The sequence below is a fragment of the Eretmochelys imbricata genome, chromosome 18, assembly GCF_965152235.1.
Source record: "Eretmochelys imbricata isolate rEreImb1 chromosome 18, rEreImb1.hap1, whole genome shotgun sequence".
NCBI classification, from domain to species: Eukaryota; Metazoa; Chordata; order Testudines; family Cheloniidae; genus Eretmochelys; species Eretmochelys imbricata.
In genome coordinates this window covers 2,114,425-2,133,086 of record NC_135589.1, presented here as the reverse complement: position 1 = coordinate 2,133,086, position 18,662 = coordinate 2,114,425, and the positions used below count along the sequence as shown (strand labels likewise).

Genomic DNA, 18,662 nt, shown 5'->3' with positions numbered 1-18,662 from the left:
TGGCAGCCTGAGCTGTGGAGAAGGGGTGCAGCTGTATTCTGTTCCAGCAGGGATCGCTGACTGTCCCGAAGGAATCAGCAGTGTCTGTAGCCCCCCAGTGTGTACTGCTTCTGCTCCACCCACACTGTCCACCCAGTGCGAGATGCAGCGCTGCCATTGGCTAGCGACCCCCTTGGTGCGGTAGCTCACATCTAGCATACATGCTGCAAGGCCAGGTAGCAGAGTTAGTCTTCGTTACTTGCATCGCATGGTAATTGTGCATGGCACGTTGTGAACACAGTCATGCCAGGGCCCTGCCCCAAAGAGCTTGCTGATGTCATATAGACAGTGAAGGGTGGCAACAGTGAGATCAGGGCTCTAGCAGTGGGATCTAATGAGAGATTTAATTGGGGAGAGGGAGGCTGCTAAGGGATCTGTATGGTGTTTGCAGGAGAAAATGGTCATTTCCATCAGAAATTTTCCCCTTGTTTCACCCAGGTGGTCCAGGTACAGTCAGGGGAAAGCGTTTAACTCTCCTTGTGCAGTAGAGCGTGCAGCGCCATCACCTGGGGGTGGGAGGATGTTCTCTGCCTGGCCCCAGAAGCAGTTTCTCAGCTGCTCCTTTGATTGCTGTGGACTTGAGCTGAAAGGCCCTTGTTCCTCCTCAATAAGGGCCCTTCCTGTGTCTTTATAGGACTGTATAAACCGGTGCATCTCAACCCATGGGACCTGTAGGCTGCAGTATGTGGAGGGCTGGGAGTGGGGTTGGGCTGCTGGAATAAGGTTGGCTATAGGTCAGGAGGGTCCAATCTAGGGCCGCACTGGTAACTTCCTCGGAGACATGCATGGTGCCACAGACTGCAGCCGCTCTCCCTTGGGATGCTGGTGTAGTCCCAGAGGCCTCCCAGCCTGCAGTGTGGCTTGGCTGCTTGGGTCAAGGTGGATTGTCGCATGCTGGCACCACTGAACTTTGGGCCTGACAGCCACACTGGCCGTTGCCCATCTGCAGGCGACCTGGGCGATTTAGCCATCTAATGAGATTAGGCAGGTGCTTAGAAGGGCAGGTGGCCTCTATCTCTGCCCAGCTGTCTTCCTGAAGCCTCCTCTTAGGCTGCTGAGCAGAGTTCACCTTGGGGAGCTGCAGCTCCGCCCCTCGGTCCCAGGTTTACCCAACCCCTGCAGCACTTGCATCTCATCCATTGCAGTAGGGTGCTAGAGGATAACCCAAAGGGAAATGCATTTGCATACAAAGTGTGATCAGTAGCCCAGGATGGGGAACGCCAGCTGCAGAGCGTGACCCTGCAAGTAGGTTGCCCAGACTGCCTGGCCCCACCTGGAAGTGGGGAGGAGCCGGAGTGGGTTGGCACTGGCTGTTGGAACACAGGAGTGGGGATTAGGGATGGCTTAGCACCTCTGTTGAGCGCCAGCGGCCAGCTCCCCAGCCTTGCTGTTGCGTGATAATCTTCCTGACAATTAGCAGAATCCCGCAGAGGCCAGTGCTAAAGGGAAGTGGCTACCAGCCAGGCCTGTGCTGTTCTACCAATGGGACACGTCAACGGAGGCATGCTTCCTTTTTTGGGGGGGTCAGTGCACCTGGAATAGCCCCCTGGCCCTTGAGGGAGTCTGTGCTTTAGCCTGGCACAGTGCAGAATCGGCCTAATAGTGCCCTCCTGGGGGCTGTCCTGGAGCCCTGGGTGACAGACACCCCAGAGCCGGCGCACAGCAAGCGCTCCCGTGTTAAGGAGAACAAGCAGGGTAGGGCCTCATCTGCCTTGGCTTAGAAACTGAGCCCCCCATTGCTGGCTCTGCTGTGGCTCCTTTGTAGCCGCTCAGCCGCTGTCAGGGGCCCCCAGAGTCGGCTTAACCCGCCTCCAGGGCATAGCCCCAGGCCGGGGGAGGCATACCTGGCTCTTCGGCAACCCCCATCATGCAGTTGCTCGCAGGGGTCCTGAGTTACAGAGCAGTCCATTGGTGGCTGTGGAAGCTGCTATGAATTAGAGCAAGGCTTGGGGCTGCTCTGACGTACACCACAGGCCAGCCCCGCCCTGCAGCCCCCTCTACCTAACCTCCTAGACTGGCGGTGAGACCCACCCTGGTCCCACCGAAATCCAGGCTGCCATTGCCTGCCGGGGAAGCAGATCCCTACCTAGCACTCTTTAAACCTGGCTTGTCCCCGCAGTGCAGGCCAGCCTTGGAGACCAGCACAGGCATCCAGTGCAGGCCACGCCTGTGGTTAGCTTGGCTCTGAGCTGCAGGCTGGCTGGGAGCGTGAGGCGTGAAAGCACTTTGCCTGGAGAGTTTAATCTCTGTGAAGGGTATCTAAGCCAGAGGCCTAGCAAACTCATTATCTGTGTGAGTGCCTAGACTGATGGAGTCATAGAGACCAGCCCTCAGGAAATCTTGGGCTTACAGTCTTCAGTCAAATGCAGTGACTCATGATGGGGCCTAGCCGCACTGTGGTGCCGGGTGGGGGAGATGGGAAGGGGCCAGCATCGGCTGGGTGGGGCTCTGGCCTGACTGAATTAACCAGGGTGAGTGGGAATCTTGAAAGCGGCCAGTGAGAAGCGTCCCTCCAGCAGCTGGGGCCTGCCGCTACCTCCACCTCCATAGGGACCCTTGTCTCACAGCAGCAGGAGTGATCCCATGCCCTGAAGTGCCCGTCCCACCGCCACTGATTCCCTGGGTGCTGCTGGTGAGAATGAGCATCCTTCAGGTACGGGGGCTTTCTGCAAGATCTCCCTGCTTGCTGGCTCTCAGCTGACCTGGGACCTCCAGGGAGACAGGATGATGTGTCGTTAGCAGGCGACTGGGGGGTCCTGGTTGCCCACCCCGCAAACCCACTTCTGCTAGGCCGGCTTCAGCTTCCTTCCCTCTGCCCCGGGGGAGGGGCTTGCGAATCAGCTGCCTCTCGCTGATTGCTTCCCACACTGCCGTGGAGGCAGAGCACTCTCTGCACAGCCCTCCCTGAGCTGCCAGGAGGATGAGACGTTGATGGGCCTCGCTCTGCAGGCGGTGTGAACAGGGATGCTGACATATGTCAGGGGCGCTTGAGGCAGGGAGGTGGAGCACGGCGCGGGAACAAAAGGGCTTGTTGCTCCTGTACGCCTTGGTGGGAACATGAGAGCAAGCGGCGTGAACACGCACGGGGGAGGTGGCCCTAGGAGCCGGTTGCTTGCTCAGCCAGATTCAGCCCCATGGCGAGTGACCACACTGCTTCCAGCACCAGCTTTGGTCATGGCCACCTTGCCGTGTACAGCTGATGGAAGCTGTCCACGTGCGCCTGCTGCAGCCGGGAAGAGCGATTAGAGAGAGGAGAGGCCTCCCTCGCTGGCCAGGATCCCAGCTCCTGGCTTTTCCATTGCACCCCTCAGTCCCCTGCCTTCTCCAGAAACCAGGCCAAGCATAACACTTCATGCATACCTTGTCTCTTTCACCCTGAATTCCTGTATAAATCCTCCATAGAGGAATTGCCTCATGTACTGCTTAACAGCAACTACTTCTGGGGTGGGGCGCTGCAGCCGTACACAACAGCACTGCCCAGCAGTTCCAGACTTGCAAATACTGTACGAGCGGACGTCAGGGAGGCAAGTAATAATAATCCTGGGTTATTGGGCCAGCTATTGCGGGGCAGGAAGTTCCGTAGGATCTGTTCTGAGGACAGATACTCAGGGCCTCAGTTTTGTGTCCCATCCTAAAGCCTGCATCTCCCTACCTGCCATTGCATTGGCTCGCTGTCAAGCCAGAGGAAGAGCGATAGCTCCTGAATGCAGCACCTTGGGTTGTTCTGGAGGTCTCCCACCCGAGCGCCGATGAAGGCTGTGACCTTACCTGGCTGATGAAGCTAGTGCACAGGCTGAGGCTACAAGCCATCTACGCTGCTTTTCCTTCTGGCTGAAGTCACCTTCTCTGGTCACTACGTGAACATGGCCTCCTGCCTCTGTCTGCAATTCCCTCTTGGCTCCCTTGGCTTTTAGGGGCTGTTCCAGGACTGGCAAATCTCTTGGCAGAATAAAGAATGGTCTTCTTTGCTATGTACCAGGGCAGGGGTGCCCAGGAAAGGCTGTGAGCCTGTCGCAGTATATCTGGCTAGTCCCGGGCAGAGATGGGATGGTCCTATGGGGAGGCAAAGAGCTTTTGTCTCTTCCTCTGACACAAGTCCTGCAGGATCGCACTGAACCTGTTGCTAAGTAGTAGCTGTACAAGTCTAATACTGCTTCAAGGGCAGCGTTACAGTAATTGCACTTTTCACTCTCGCTTTCAGAGCACTGTACAGAGGAGGTGAGGGTCATTATCTTCATCGTACAGATGGAGAAACGGTGGCACACAGCAGCAAAGTGACTTGCCCAAGGTCATCCAGCAGGCCAGTGGCAGATCTGGGAGTAGAACCCAGCTCTCATGGGTGCCAGGTCAGTGCCCTGGCCATTAGGCCTCACTGCTTCTAAATAGTTCTGTTGCATTATAGCTATATTGTTTAAATAATTAACTTTCACCATCTCCCCCTTTCTTTGCTAGTTTATTTCCCTCCTTCTGCTGCACATCTTGCTTTGAAGGCTTCCTCCCTTCCCTTCACTGCACCCTCCCTCTCTGATCTCTCTTTACGTGATGACAATGCTTCCCTCGTCTCCTCTCTTGTTTTCACAAACCATGGCTGTGCACATGCAGGGGCTATGGTCCTTGGCAGGGACCAAATCGGTGACCTCAAGCCCCTGTTCCTGGAGCTAACAAGCAACTCGGTCCGCTGCTGCCAGTAGCAGGCTGTCAGTCAGAGGGGGCAGCCCTAGCGGGAGACATGCTCTAACAGCTAAGCCAGGGTGGTGCATTATTGCCCAAGCAGATGACGATGCGGCGTGCAGAGCCCTCCGGCGACCGAGGTGCCTGCACGTAGGGCCATGGTGTGATACGTTATAGTTTCCTTTCAGCTTTTCTCCCGAGACCCCCGAATCCACAAGGTTGAGCATGTGGAAACCCTGTTCCTGGCTCTGGCGTTTGTCTCTCTGCTCTCACTGCCACACCTCTCAGTATCACAACAGTGCTATGCCAGAGAGTGTTAGCTGCAGGGATTAAGACAGGATGGTGCTTGCGATGAAGGCGTAGAGATTCCTGCAGCCTCAAACCCTCACTGTGTTCACTTGAGCCCAAGTCCCATCCTCAGCTCTCATGGCACCTGTTCCGGCATGCAAACCACTCAGCAGCAGGTCCGTTCGTAGCCTGACACGGGAAATTCCCAACACACGCTGGCTGCCCTCTGGGGCCATGAGCTTCTTTTCCCTGCCAGCTTGGGACTCCAGAACCCTGCCTTGTTGAGCCAGACATGCTAGCCTGATGCAACACAGACCCAGATCTGGTCCACGCCCCCAAAGCTGCAGACTTCAACTAAAAATTGCTCAGCAAGTAATTTCAGCATGTCATAGAATCATAGAATATCAGGGTTGGAAGGGACCTCAGGAGGTCATCTAGTCCAACCCCCTGCTCAAAGCAGGACCAATCCCCAACTAAATCATCCCAGCCAGGGCTTTGTCAAGCCTGACCTTAAAAATATCTAAGGAAGGAGATTCTACCACCTCCCTAGGTAACGCATTCCAGTGTTTCACCACCCTCCTAGTGAAAAAGTTTTTCCTAATATCCAACCTAAACCTCCCCCACTGCAACTTGAGACCATTATTCCTTGTTCTGTCATCAGCTACCACTGAGAACAGTCTAGAGCCATCCTCTTTGGAACCCCCCTTCAGGTAGTTGAAAGCAGCTATCAAATCCCCCCTCATTCTTCTCTTCTGCAGACTAAACAATCCCAGTTCCCTCAGCCCCTCATCATAAGTCATGTGTTCCAGTCCCCTCATCATTTTTGTTGCTGTCCACTGGACTCTTTCCAATTTTTCCACATCCTTCTTGTAGTGTGGGCCCAAAACTGGACACACTACTCCAGATGAGGCCTCACCAATGTCGAATAGAGGGGGACGATCACGTCCCTCGATCTGCTCGCTATGCCCCTACTTATACATCCCAAAATGCCATTGGCCTTCTTGGCAACAAGGGCACACTGCTGACTCATATCCAGCTTCTCGTCCACTGTCACCCCTAGGTCCTATTCTGCAGAACTGCTGCCTAGCCATTCGGTCCCTAGTCTGTAGCGGTGCATGGGATTCTTCCGTCCTAAGTGCAGGACTCTGCACTTGTCCTTGTTGAACCTCATCAGATTTCTTTTGGCCCAATCCTCTAATTTGTCTAGGGCCCTCTGTATCCTATCCCTACCCTCCAGCATATCTAACTCTCCTCCCAGTTTAGTGTCATCTGCAAACTTGCTGAGGGTGCAATCCACACCATCCTCCAGATCATTAAAGAAGATATTGAACAAAACCGGCCCCAGGACCGACCCTTGGGGCACTCCACTTGATACCGGCTGCCAACTAGATATGGAGCCATTGATCACTACCCGTTGAGCCCAACAATCTAGCCAGCTTTCTATCCACCTTATCGTCCATTCATCCAGCCCATGCTTCTTTAACTTGCTGGCAAGAATACTGTGGGAGACGGTGTCAAAAGCTCTGCTAAAGTCAAGGAACAACACGTCTACTGCTTTCCCCTCATCCACAGAGCCAGTTATCTTGTCATAGAAGGCAATTAGATTAGTCAGGCAGGACTTGCCCTTGGTGAATCCATGCTGACTGTTCCTGATCACTTTCCTCTCCTCTAAGTGCTTCAGAAGTGATTCCTTGAGGACCTGCTCCATGATTTTTCCAGGCACTGAGGTGAGGCTGACTAGCCTGTAGTTCCCAGGATCCTCCTTCTTCCCTTTTTTAAAGATGGGCACTACATTAGCCTTTTTCCAGTCGTCCGGGATATCCCCCGATCGCCATGAGTTTTCAAAGATAATGGCCAATGGCTCTGCAGTCACATCTGCCAACTCCTTTAGCACTCTTGGATGCAGCGCATCCGGCCCCATGGACTTGTGCTCATCCAGCTTTTCTAAATAGTCCGGAACCATTTCTTTCTCCACAGAGTGCTGGTCACCTCCTCCTCATGCTCTCCTGGACTCCTTTCCCCCTCATGTTACTCTCCCAGGGGATCCTGCCCATCAGTTCCCTGAGGGAGTCAAAGTCTGCTTTTCTGAAGTCCAGGGTCCGTATTCTGCTGCTCTCCTTTCTTCCCTGTGTCAGGATCCTGAACTCGACCATCTCATGGTCACTGCCTCCCAGGTTCCCATCCACTTTTGCTTCCCCTACTAATTCTTCCCAGTTTGTGAGCAGCAGGTCAAGAAGAGCTCTGCCCCTAGTTGGTTCCTCCAGTACTTGCACCAGGAAAGTGTCCCCTCCACTTTCCAAAAACTTCCTAGATTGTCTGTGCACCGCTCTATTGCTCTCCCAGAAGATATCAATGTGATTGAAGTCGCCCATGAGAACCAGGGCCTGCAATCTAATAACTTCTGTTAGTTGCCGGAAGAAAGCCTCGTCCACCTCATCCCCCTGGTCCGGTGGTCTCTAGCAGACTCCCACCACGACATCACCCTTGTTGCTCATGCTTCTAAACTTAATCCAGAGACACTCAGGTTTTTCTGCAGTTTCATACCGGAGCTCTGAGCAGTCATACTGCTCTCTTACATACAGTGCAACTCCCCCACCTTTTCTGCCCTGCCTGTCTTTCCTGAACAGTTTATATCCATCCATGACAGTCTCCAGTCATGTGAGTTATCCCACCAAGTCTCCGTTATTCCAATCACATCATAATTCCTTGACTGTGCCAGGACTTCCAGTTCTCCCTGCTTGTCTCCCAGGCTTCTTGCATTTGCGTATAGGCACTTGAGATAACTTGCTGTTTGTCCTGCTTTCTTAGTATGAGGCAGGAGCCCTCCCCTTTCGTGTTCTCCTGCTCGTGCTTCCTCCCGGTATCCCACGTCCCCACTTACCTCAGGGCTTTGGTCTCCTTCCCCCGGTGAACCTAGTTTGAAGCCCTCCTCACTAGGTTAGCCAGCCTGCTTGCGAAGATGCTCTTCCCTCTCTTCATTAGGTGGAGCCCGTCTCTTCCTAACACTCCTCCTTCTTGGAACACCATCCCTTGGTCAAAGAATCCAAAGCCTTCTCTCCGACACCACCTGCGTAGCCATTCGTTGACTTCCACGATTCAACGGTCTCTGCCCAGGCCTTTTCCTTCCACGGGGAGGATGGACGAGAATACCACTTGCGCCTCAAACTCCTTTATCCTTCTTCCCAGAGCCACGTAGTCTGCAGTGATCCGCTCAAGGTCATTCTTGGCAGTATCGTTGGTGTCCACGTGGAGAAGCAGGAAGGGGTAGCAATCCGAGGGCTTGATGTGTCTCGGCAGTCTCTCTGTCACATCGTGAATCCTAGCTCCTGGCAAGCAGCAGACTTCTCGGTTTTCCCAGTCAGGGGGGCAGATAGATGACAGGCTTGACAAAGCCATGGCTGGGATGATTTAGTTGGGGATTGGTCCTGCTTTGAGCAGGGGGTTGGACTAGATGACCTCCTGAGGTCCCTTCCAACCCTGATATTCTATGATTCTATGACTCAGTCCCCCTGAGGAGAGAGTCCCCGACCACCACCACCCACAGCCTCCTCTTGGGAGCGATGGTCGTGGAACCCCCGTCCCTGGGACAGTGCATCTCATGCCTTCCAATCGGCGGAGTCTCCTTCTGCTCCCTTCCCTCAGATGTATCATCTGGTCCACTCTCCGCATTAGTACCTGTGGAGAGAACATGAAAACGGTTGCTTACCTGTATCTGCGTTGCTGGTACATGGATGCTCCCCTTTCTTCTTTTGGAGGTCACATGCTGCCAAATTTCTTCCCCATCCTCCTGTCCCCGCTGCGCAGCCTTCTCTGAATCTTCAGAATGTTGTGCCCTTAGAAGCATTTCCTGACGTCTGTCCAGGAAATCTTCCGTTTCTCTTATGCAACACAGGGTAGATACCTGTTGCTCCAGACCTTGAACCTTCTCTTCCAATATGGAGACCAGCTTGCACTTTGTACAGACAAAGTCACTTCTGTCCTGTGGAAGAAAGACAAACATGGCACATCCAATGCAGGTCACAACAGCTGAACACCCCCCATCCATGTTACCTTCCTTCTACGAGCTTCCTCAGGAGTTGTAGTAACTACTCAGAGAAGCCGGCAAGATGTAAGCCTCAGTGGGCTCTCCCCGGACGAACTCCCAGGCAAACTCCCTCTGTTAGCTGCTCTGCTGGTCGCTGGTTCGCAGCTGACTGGCTTTTTATAACAGTCAGGCCCACTCAAGGCTCACCTGGAACAAAGCACACCCAATTTACACTTTTCAAACAAACAACTAATCAAGCACATGGTCAAACTGTCCCCAGAACAGACACTCAGATACTCACCAATACAGCCTCCCTAATGCAGCCCTTACCGTACCTCCTCTCAGGCAGATCCCAGGCAAACTCCTTCTGTTAGCCTCTCTGCTGTTCACCACTCAGCTGGTTCGCATGTCAGGTGACAGTTCCAAGGGGGTCTCTTTGACCGAACCCGTCACACCCCTTTCCTGTGGGAGTTTTGCTAATGGCCCAGCTGCCCTTTAGCTAATGTATGGGGATGGGATTGGCTGCTGTCCTAGAACCCCAAAGTGTCACCTGACCTGGCTGTGGGAAGTGTGTCATTGACTGGAACTGACTGTGCAGAACAGGGGTCCCTTCAGGACAGCTGAGAGGTTAAGGCCAGGTCAATGTATACCTCTGCTTTAACCCAGGTGATACTGCCCCATTTCTCAGGGGAGCAGGGAGGCTAAATTCATCGATGCTTGGCAAGCACTTTGAGCTCCCCAGAGGAAGGGCATTGGGAAAGGGCAAAGTGTTATGACATCTTTTTGATACAACCTTCATTCCCCCCTGCAGCTACAGGGAGATGTGCAAAAGCTGGGAAATCAGAGGCCTGTACGTTTGGTAGAGCGGGCCTGATTCTAGGGATCACTGCCTGGCTCTGCAGACTTACCAGCACTAGGAGGGCTTTGGGCATCCTGGGTGTGGTGTCCTGTGCTGTGCTGGCTGGCGGCACCTTGCCATTGTCTGCCATGGCCAGACATAAGCACACTTCAGTTCTGGGGTCGTCTGAGCATCAGGGCTGGAGTAACCCGGAAAGTATTTAGCAGGCTCCTTTTACAGGACATAGAGTTGTTTGTATTAACTGTAAACTTTCTGATGGGAGTGTGTGTGCTGGGTGTCGGGGGGGGGGATGTTGAGGGGTTGTGTATTTGTGGGGGTGGGGAAGTGTGTGTGTTAAGGGGGAACTTAGGGGTGTGTTTGGGGGGGGTCTGTAGGGAGGATGTAGGGAGTATTGGGGTGGCAGCTCCTGGCCCCTGCACTTCTCTCTGTTCTGAACTCTGTCCCTACTGTGCCATCACACTCCGTTTCCCCAGGGCCCGGCCAAGTCTCCCCATTAGATGTTACAGAGCGGGCGTGAGTGATGGTGGCAGAGCGCACAGAGCTGAATTCCCTCCTGCACTGAATGGGACCACACGCAGCCCAGTACCGACTGCCAGGCTGGAGGCCTGTCGCAGGCAATACGGTCCCTTCTGTGACAAGTGCCTGAGCATCACATTGCAGCAGGCGGGGCCAGCCCAGGGTGGAGCAGCCCTCTCCTGGCTCGGATGGTGCTGTGGGGAGAGGGGCTAATGCCTTAATATCCTCGCTAGCCCTTTGGCTTCTCCCCTTTGGCACCGAGCACATCTGTTGGCTCCTCCAAAACCAAAAGCTGTAGTGGCTGAAATGGACCAGATCCAGCCCGGGGGGTGCCCCTCCATCCTCACTGCAGCTTACTGCATCCTCACTGCCCCCAGGAGTGGTCTCTCCAGTGCATGGCGCTGTCTGCTGGGGAGAAGCGGGAGGTGCTCTGGCATCTGGGCTTGGCATGTCCTGCACTGATGCCTAGTGAGGGGGTCAGCTATGTGGCAGCCAGAGAGGGGTGCTTGTCATGGCTGCTTCTCCCTGAGTGCAGGATGGGTGGCTACTCCTCCATCACGCTCTGGCTGAGATTTCCATCGCTGCCATGGGGATCTGGACTGGACACAACATTCCCAGGGCCCGCGGGCTGCTTTGAAGATCACAGCCTGTCCAGCACTGGTGAGCCGAGTGTGCACAGGGTGGGTCGTGACGGACTGGATTGTGGGTGCCAGCATCGCACACCCCAGCAATGGAGGCTCTTCCTCGCTCCCCCATGCATTCTCTCTGGCTCTAAATCTCCCATCCATAAACCTTTGCCCAGACAGTGGGTCACTCGGATGGGGTGAGGGTCCATCACATCAAGTTGGTCACCTGTGAGCCTGGAAGTCTGAGCTTGTGGGGAGTGAGGGGATGGGCTAGGAGAGAGGACAGCTGTAAGCACAGCAGGGCAGTGTGATCTATTGGTGTGAGCACTGGCCTGGCTGCCCAGAGCTCGTGGGTTCTAGCCTTGGCTCTGACGTGGCCTTGGACAAACTGCTTCCTCTCTGTAGGACAGGGCTCGTGATCCCTACTCAGCCCCAGGGGTGGTTGGGCAGAAGGCTGGCAAGCCTGTGCTGAGATCTGTCTGGGTAAAAGTCCCTCTGATTTATTAAAATGCTCTGGATCCAGATCAGCACCCGAACAGTCTCTGTGTCCCTTACTGCCGTGAAAGGTGCTCTGGGCAATGGCACCCGAGGTCACCTCTCTCCTGAGGCGCCCTGGGTCCTCTGCTTAGGTGCTGCATCATAGCTCAGAGAACCCACCCTGCTCGGAGCAATGAGGCTGAACGGCTCTGGCCCTGCCTGACTGCTCTTTGTCTGTCTCCTTGCCTTGTGTTTCAGAGAGAACTGAAGGAGCAGCTCCAGGCACTGCAGGACAGCGAGTGCGGCCACACTGAGGCCCTGCACCTGCTCAAACGCCAGCTAGCCGAGACCAAGGTAACTGACTCAGCTGCAGAGCCCCCACTGGTTGGGGGGTGGATCATGACCGCCCAGCTGTGGCCTGTGGAGATGAAGGTCTCAGTGAGCTTGGGTGTCTCAGACTGGGAGGAGCTGCAGTCCGTGGATGGGGCGACAGACCTTTCTCAGCCTCATTCTCCCCAACCCCCGCCGTATCCAGTCCCCGTCGGCCTCCAGAAAAAAGCCCAGCTCCCTCCAAACCGGGAGGCTTGTGTAGCGGTGGCTGTGGTGTGTACTCCCAGGAACTGCAGACTAGAGGTTCTAGGGCCAGATCATCAAAGGTATTCAGATGCCAAACTCCTACTGAAGTCAATGGGATGGTGGTGCCTAAATACCTTTACCTGGTCCCTAGAGACCGAGCAGACCTGTTAGGTCCCATCGGCTGCCCGACGCAGGCCTGTTCCTGTCGGACCATTTTCTCATGCTGCGCTTGCCTTGTTCCCGGTGTCCCAGCAGTAGGACCTTCCCTTGGGCCGGTGACGCCACGGCCCAGCGGGCCATGACAAATCTAGACAGCCATCTGCTGTGGTCGGGCATCACTGCCCCAGGCTGCCATGGCCTGAGGTGTGTCCGGGCCGGGGGCAGCTCGGGAGGGCAGCCAGAGGCTTTGCATCAAGTGCGGACGCAGCAGAGGTTTGCTCTTCCCTGGCCTGCGGCCCTTGGGCTCCTGGTGCCGTCTGTGCCTCGCAGTCCAGAGGAAAGCGCCCTTGTTACCTCCCATTGAGCACCTCTCATGGATCCCTTTTGTGTGTTACAGGAGACCCTCGAGGCCCTGGCTGAGATCAGGGCCCCATGGTGCTAGGGGCTGCCCCAAAAAGCTTAGGCCAGCTCCACAATTCTAGTTTGGGTCCTACCGCTATCTGAAATCAGTAGAGGTGAGGAGCCTAAATGCTGGTGTGGCTCTGACCTTGCTGTGTAAGCAATTGAGGCAGACAGCGGGTGGGAGAAGGGGGGTGCTATGACCCCATGTACATATGGGGAGTCAAGGCCCGGAAAGATTAATGGCAGAGGATCATGTGCCCCCACCCAGCAGCTCCTCTTCTTCTCAGGGTGATGTCGTGGTGGGAGTCTGCTAGAGACCACCAGACAAGGGGGATGAGGTGGACAAGGATTTCTTACGGCAACTAACAGAAGTTACTAGATCACAGGCCCTGGTTCTCATGGGAGACTTCAATCACCCTGATATCTGCTGGGAGAGCAATACAGCGGTGCACAGACAATCTAGGAAGTTCTTGGAAAGTGTAGGGGACACTTTCCTGGTGCAAGTACTGGAGGAACCAACTAGGTGCAGAGCTCTTCTTAACCTGTTGCTCACAAACCGGGAAGAATTAGTAGGGGAAGCAAAAGTGGATGGGAACCTGGGAGGCAGTGACCATAAGATGGTCAAGTTCAGGATCCTGACACAAGGAAGAAAGGAGAGCAGCAGAATATGGACCCTGGACTTCAGAAAAGCAGACTTTGACTCCCTCAAGGAACTGATGGGCAGGATCCCCTGGGAGAGTAACGTGAGGGGGAAAGGAGTGCAGGACAGCTGGCTGTATTTTAAAGAATCCTTATTGAGGGTACAGGGACAAACCATCCCAATGTGCAGAAAGAATAGTAAATATGGCAGGCGACCAGCTTGGCTTCACAGTGAAATCCTTGCTGATCTTAAACACAAAAAAGAAGCTTACAAGAAGTGGAAGTTTGGACAAATGACCAGGGAAGAGTATAAAAATATTTCTCAGGCATGCAGGAGTGAAATCAGGAAGGCCAAATCACACCTGGAGTTGCAGCTAGCAAGAGATGTTAAGAGTAACAAGAAGGGTTTCTTCAGGTATGTTAGCAACAACAAGAAAGTCAAGAAAAGTGTGGGCCCCTTACTGAATGAGGGAGGCAACCTAGTGACAGAGAATGTGGAAAAAGCTAATGTACTCAATTAAATGTACTCAATGCTTTTTTTGCCTCTGATTTCACGAACAAGGTCAGCTCCCAGACTACTGCACTGGGCAGCACAGCATGGGGAGGAGGTGACCAGCCCTCTGTGGAGAAAGAAGTGGTTCGGGACTATTTAGAAAAGCTGGACGAGCACAAGTCCATGGGGCCGGATGCGCTGCATCCGAGACTGTTAAAGGAGTTGGCGGATGTGATTGCAGAGCCATTGGCCATTATCTTTGAAAACTCATGGCAATCGGGGGAGGTCCCAGAACACTGGAAAAAGGCTAATGTAGTGCCCATCTTTAAAAAAGGGAAGGAGGAGGATCCTGGGAAGTACAGGCCAGTCAGCCTCACCTCAGTGCCTGGAAAAATCATGGAGCAGGTCCTCAAGGAATCAATTCTGAAGCACTTAGAGGAGAGGAAAGTGATCAGGAACAGTCAGCATGGATTCACCAAGGGCAAGTCATGCTTGACTAATCTAATTGCCTTCTATGACGAGATAACTGGCTCTGTGGATGTGGGGAAAGCAGTGGACGTGTTCTGTGCTTTTTCAGGGAGTTTCTTGAGCAAAGGTGTAGTTTCTTTTGGTAACCCTCAGTGGGATCAGAGAGTAATGGCTTGTAGAAAGTGGTGTTGGAGAGCAGCCTAGCAGCCTCTTGTTCATATTCCGGCCTATTCATGATAAAAGAATAAATGGACACAAATCAGACGTCAAGAATTATAACATTCAAAAACCAATCGGAGAACACTTCAGTCTCTTTGGTCACTTGATTACAGACCTAAAAGTGGCAATTCTTCAACAAAAAAAACTTCAAAAACAGAGTCCAATGAGATACTGCTGAACTGGAATTAATTTGCAACCTGGATACAATTAATTTAGGCTTGAATAGAGACTGGGAGTGGAAGGGTCATTACACAAAGTAAAACTATTTCCCCATGTTTATTCCCACCTCACCCCCCACTGTTCCTCAGGCTTCTTGTCAACTGCTGGAAATGGCCCACCTTGATTATCACTACAAAACACCCCCACCCCCCCGCTCTCCTGCTGGTAATAGCTCACCTTAAGTGATCACTCTGGTTACAGTGTATATGGTAACACTCATTGTTTCATGTTCTCTATGTATATAAATCGCCCCACTGTATTTTCCACGGAATGCATCCGATGAAGTGAGCTGTAGCTCACGAAAGCTTATGCTCAAATAAATTGGTTAGTCTCTAAGGTGCCACAAGTCCTCCTTTTCTTTTTGTGGATACAGACTAACACGGCTGCTACTCTGACACCTTTATTTTTAATGAAAGCCAAGATTCTCATATAATAATGTGACTCCAGAAGCTGGGGCTTTAACCAAAATACCAAATATTGTGAGAGGCACAAGGTGAGTGAGATGCTATCTTTTATTGGACCAGCTTCTATTGGTGAGAGAGACAAGCTTTCATCCAGTGAAAGATATTACCTCACCCACCTTGTCTCTAATACCTTGGAACTGACGAGGCTACACAAGACAGCATACAAATATTGAGAGACTTGGAGTAAAATCTTACAAGTTGACAACACCAGGGAACAATCCCAACCGGGGGAAGTCTGACCTTGGCTCATACCAGGAGCGTTGTGTTCTTGGAACAGATGTGGGTTCCCTTTTCTGAATTTGGAACTTGCTGTCCAAATTGTTTGCCTGTTCTCAGTCACCCTGGGTGTGGCTGATCCCAGGCCCTTAGCTAGTGGAATGCTAGGCTGAGAGGCTAAGGGTATGTTTACACTGCAGTCAAAGGTGTGACTGCAGCATATGTAGACAAACCCCAGCTAGCTTTGATCCCAGTAGCTGCAATAATAATAGCAGTGAAGCTGCATCAGCAGCCACGCGAATACACACCCAGGGTCCTGGGCAGCCTTATGCAGTCCATGTTGCCGCTGTTCCTGTTCATGCTGGCTAGGTCAGAGTTAGCTGGGGTCATGCTGCAGTCACACCTCTGACTGTAGTGCAGACATACCCTTAGAAGCACAGATCAGAACTCATAGCCCAGGGCAGGGAGGCTAAGGTAGCTTTGTCACCTTTATGCCATCCCAGTTCTTGGCTGATCCATGATCCTGGCCCGGGCTGCCTGTGCGCTGCAAAGTGGGACAGAATCTCCTCTGTGCTGCAGCCTTGCCATGCCACACTCCTGCCCCCAGCCCCTGCAGCAGGGCTTCTGTGGGGGTCCCCAGAGGGCGGCCTCGCTGCTATCTTCCGCAGTGCCTGCTGTAGGCGCATCTTCCCCCAGCTGGATCTGGGGCCTTTACAGCCCCTTTACTTTTCTCCAGCCCTTTTACCTGGTGTAAAGGGGCTGGAGTGGGGGTGATGATCTCACCCTCCGTCATCGGTGGTGAAACCACTTCTCAGGCTGTATCAGCCACGGTGGCACGGTTGGGTCTTGCCTCTTTCAGATGCCATGTTTAACAGGCTGCTTTTTCTTGCAGTTTGTGAATGAATTTAGGGCTTATGAAAGTGAGGGATTGGCAGCTGAACCCCGGCATCCTGTGCCATTGCCCACGCAGCCTGCCCACACCCAACTCTGCCAGGGCACTTTGATCCTGACCTGCACATCCTGCTGCTATTTCAGTCCTGGGCTTCTCACACAAAGCTCTGTTGGTACAATTTCCTCCTCACCTGCACCCCACTCTGCCCTACAGTTCCAGTCCTGGGGCTCCACTGCTTTCCCACAGCTCCTCAGTCCCTACCTACAACCCCCTGCTATTCCAGCCCTGGGGTCTCCGCTCACCCAGCTCTGCTGATGCCCTTCGCTTCTACTCCCATGCCCCCCTTAGTCTAGTTCTGGACCTCTCCTCTGCAGGGACTGGCAAGAATTGTGGGGGGGTTTGGGGATGTGGATTCCTTAGAGCCTAAGGGGAATCTCCAGAACTCTCCTCACACATGAACTTAAAAGGATTGAACTCACCTCTCCACAATTACAGTCCCGGTGCATTGGGATAAAGTGCTACCTAAACTCTCTGAATTATGTTTCACCAGCCAGGCTCCTTGTAACTCACCTGGAGTGAGGTGCCATGTTCACTTCCCAGGACATTTGTTTTTTAAAACAAATAAAACGTAACAACTGCACTATAAGGTGGGTAGAAAGTTGGCTAGATTGTCGGGCTCAACAGGTAGTGATCAATGGCTCCATGTCTAGTTGGCAGCTGGTGTCAAGTGGAGTGCCCCAGGGGTCAGTCCTGGGGCCGGTTTTGTTCAATATCTTCATAAATGATCTGGAGGATGGTGTGGATTGCACTCTCAGCAAATTTGCAGATGATACTAAACTGGGAGGAGTGGTAGATATGCTGGAGGGCAGGGCTAGGATACAGAGGGACCTAGACAAATTGGAGGATTGGGCCAAAAGAAATCTGATGAGGTTCAATAAGGATAAGTGCAGGGTCCTGCACTTAGGACGGAAGAACCCAATGCACAGCTACAGACTAGGGACCGAATGGCTCGGCAGCAGTTCTGCAGAAAAGGACCTAGGAGTGACAGTGGACGAGAAGCTGGATATGAGTCAGCAGTGTGCCCTTGTTGCCAAGAAGGCCAATGGCATTTTGGGATGTATAAGTAGGGGCATAGCGAGCAGATCGAGGGACGTGATCATCGCCCTCTATTCAACATTGGTGAGGCCTCATCTGGAGTAGTGTGTCCAGTTTTGGGCCCCACACTACAAGAAGGATGTGGATAAATTGGAGAGAGTCCAGTGAAGGGCAACAAAAATGATTAGGGGTCTGGAACACATGAGTTATGAGGAGAGGCTGAGGGAACTGGGATTGTTTAGTCTGCAGAAGAGAAGAATGAGGGGGGATTTGATAGCTGCTTTCAACTACCTGAGAGGTGGTTCCAGGGAGGATGGTTCTAGACTATTCTCAGTGGTAGAAGAGGACAGGACAAGGAGTAATGGTCTCAAGTTGCAGTGGGGGAGGTTTAGGTTGGATATTAGGAAAAAACTTTTTCACTAGGAGGGTGGTGAAACACTGGAATGCGCTACCTAGGGAGGTGGTAGAATCTCCTTCCTTAGAAGTTTTTAAGGTCAGGCTTGACAAAGCCCTGGCTGGGATGGTTTAGTTGGGGATTGGTCCTGCTTTGAGCAGGGGGTTGGACTAGATGACCTCCTGAGGTCCCTTCCAACCCTGATATTCTATGATTCTATGATTCTATGAACTGTAAATTACCGTTAGATGATGGGAGGTCACCAGAACTGGGATTGTTGCTGAGACAGGACAGCGTAATGTGCCATGATATTTTTTTTATACAAAGGCCTGCACCAGAGAGGAAATTAAAATGGAATGTGTGGTTTAAATCAGATCATTTGGAGATATTCTGAATTCAGAGAATTACGCCATCCAATATCCCATTTCAGATATTCAGATTCCTTTGCTTAAAATTACCCTATCAAGATAAAAAAAATCATATTTAAAAAGATGATTTTTGCAGGGCTGCCCTAAAATGCCTCAGATTGTGGAAGCGGAAAGAACTGTAAACCTTGGATTTACTTTTCACTGCTTTGTACAATCTAGCCTTCACATTTTGTACTGCAAGGAGACTTGTCAATTTCATTTTGTTTCTAGTCAGTTTCATTTCTTGTTTCTGATCTTGTTTCCTTCCCTACATTCCAGGACAGTTTGGTATTGCCAGACCCCTGCTTCCTAAAATCATGAGCCAGGCCCTAAAAATGCATGATAGACTTACAATTCCTGAAATGAAATAAACTATTAATAAATACTTATTATAAAATTGTAAACAATAATAAATAACACTGAGGTACTTTTTCTTTTGCTTTCTGTTTCTTGAACCTTTAGGGGTCCCCTTTTTAAGCTTTTCTAATAAACCAGGAGGACTAGAAACTTAGGGCTTGA

At 52.5% G+C, this 18,662-nt stretch overlaps 1 protein-coding gene across 1 annotated transcript in view; it reads left to right on the top strand.

Annotated features, from left to right (window-relative positions):
• Window positions 1-18,662, top strand: part of TRIM62 (tripartite motif containing 62) — a 45,373-nt gene that overhangs the window by 8,639 nt on the left and 18,072 nt on the right. The window contains exon 2 of the mRNA XM_077837470.1: window positions 11,759-11,854. Within this exon, the coding sequence (XP_077693596.1) occupies window positions 11,759-11,854 (96 nt within the window). The remainder of the gene's footprint in view (window positions 1-11,758; window positions 11,855-18,662) is intronic.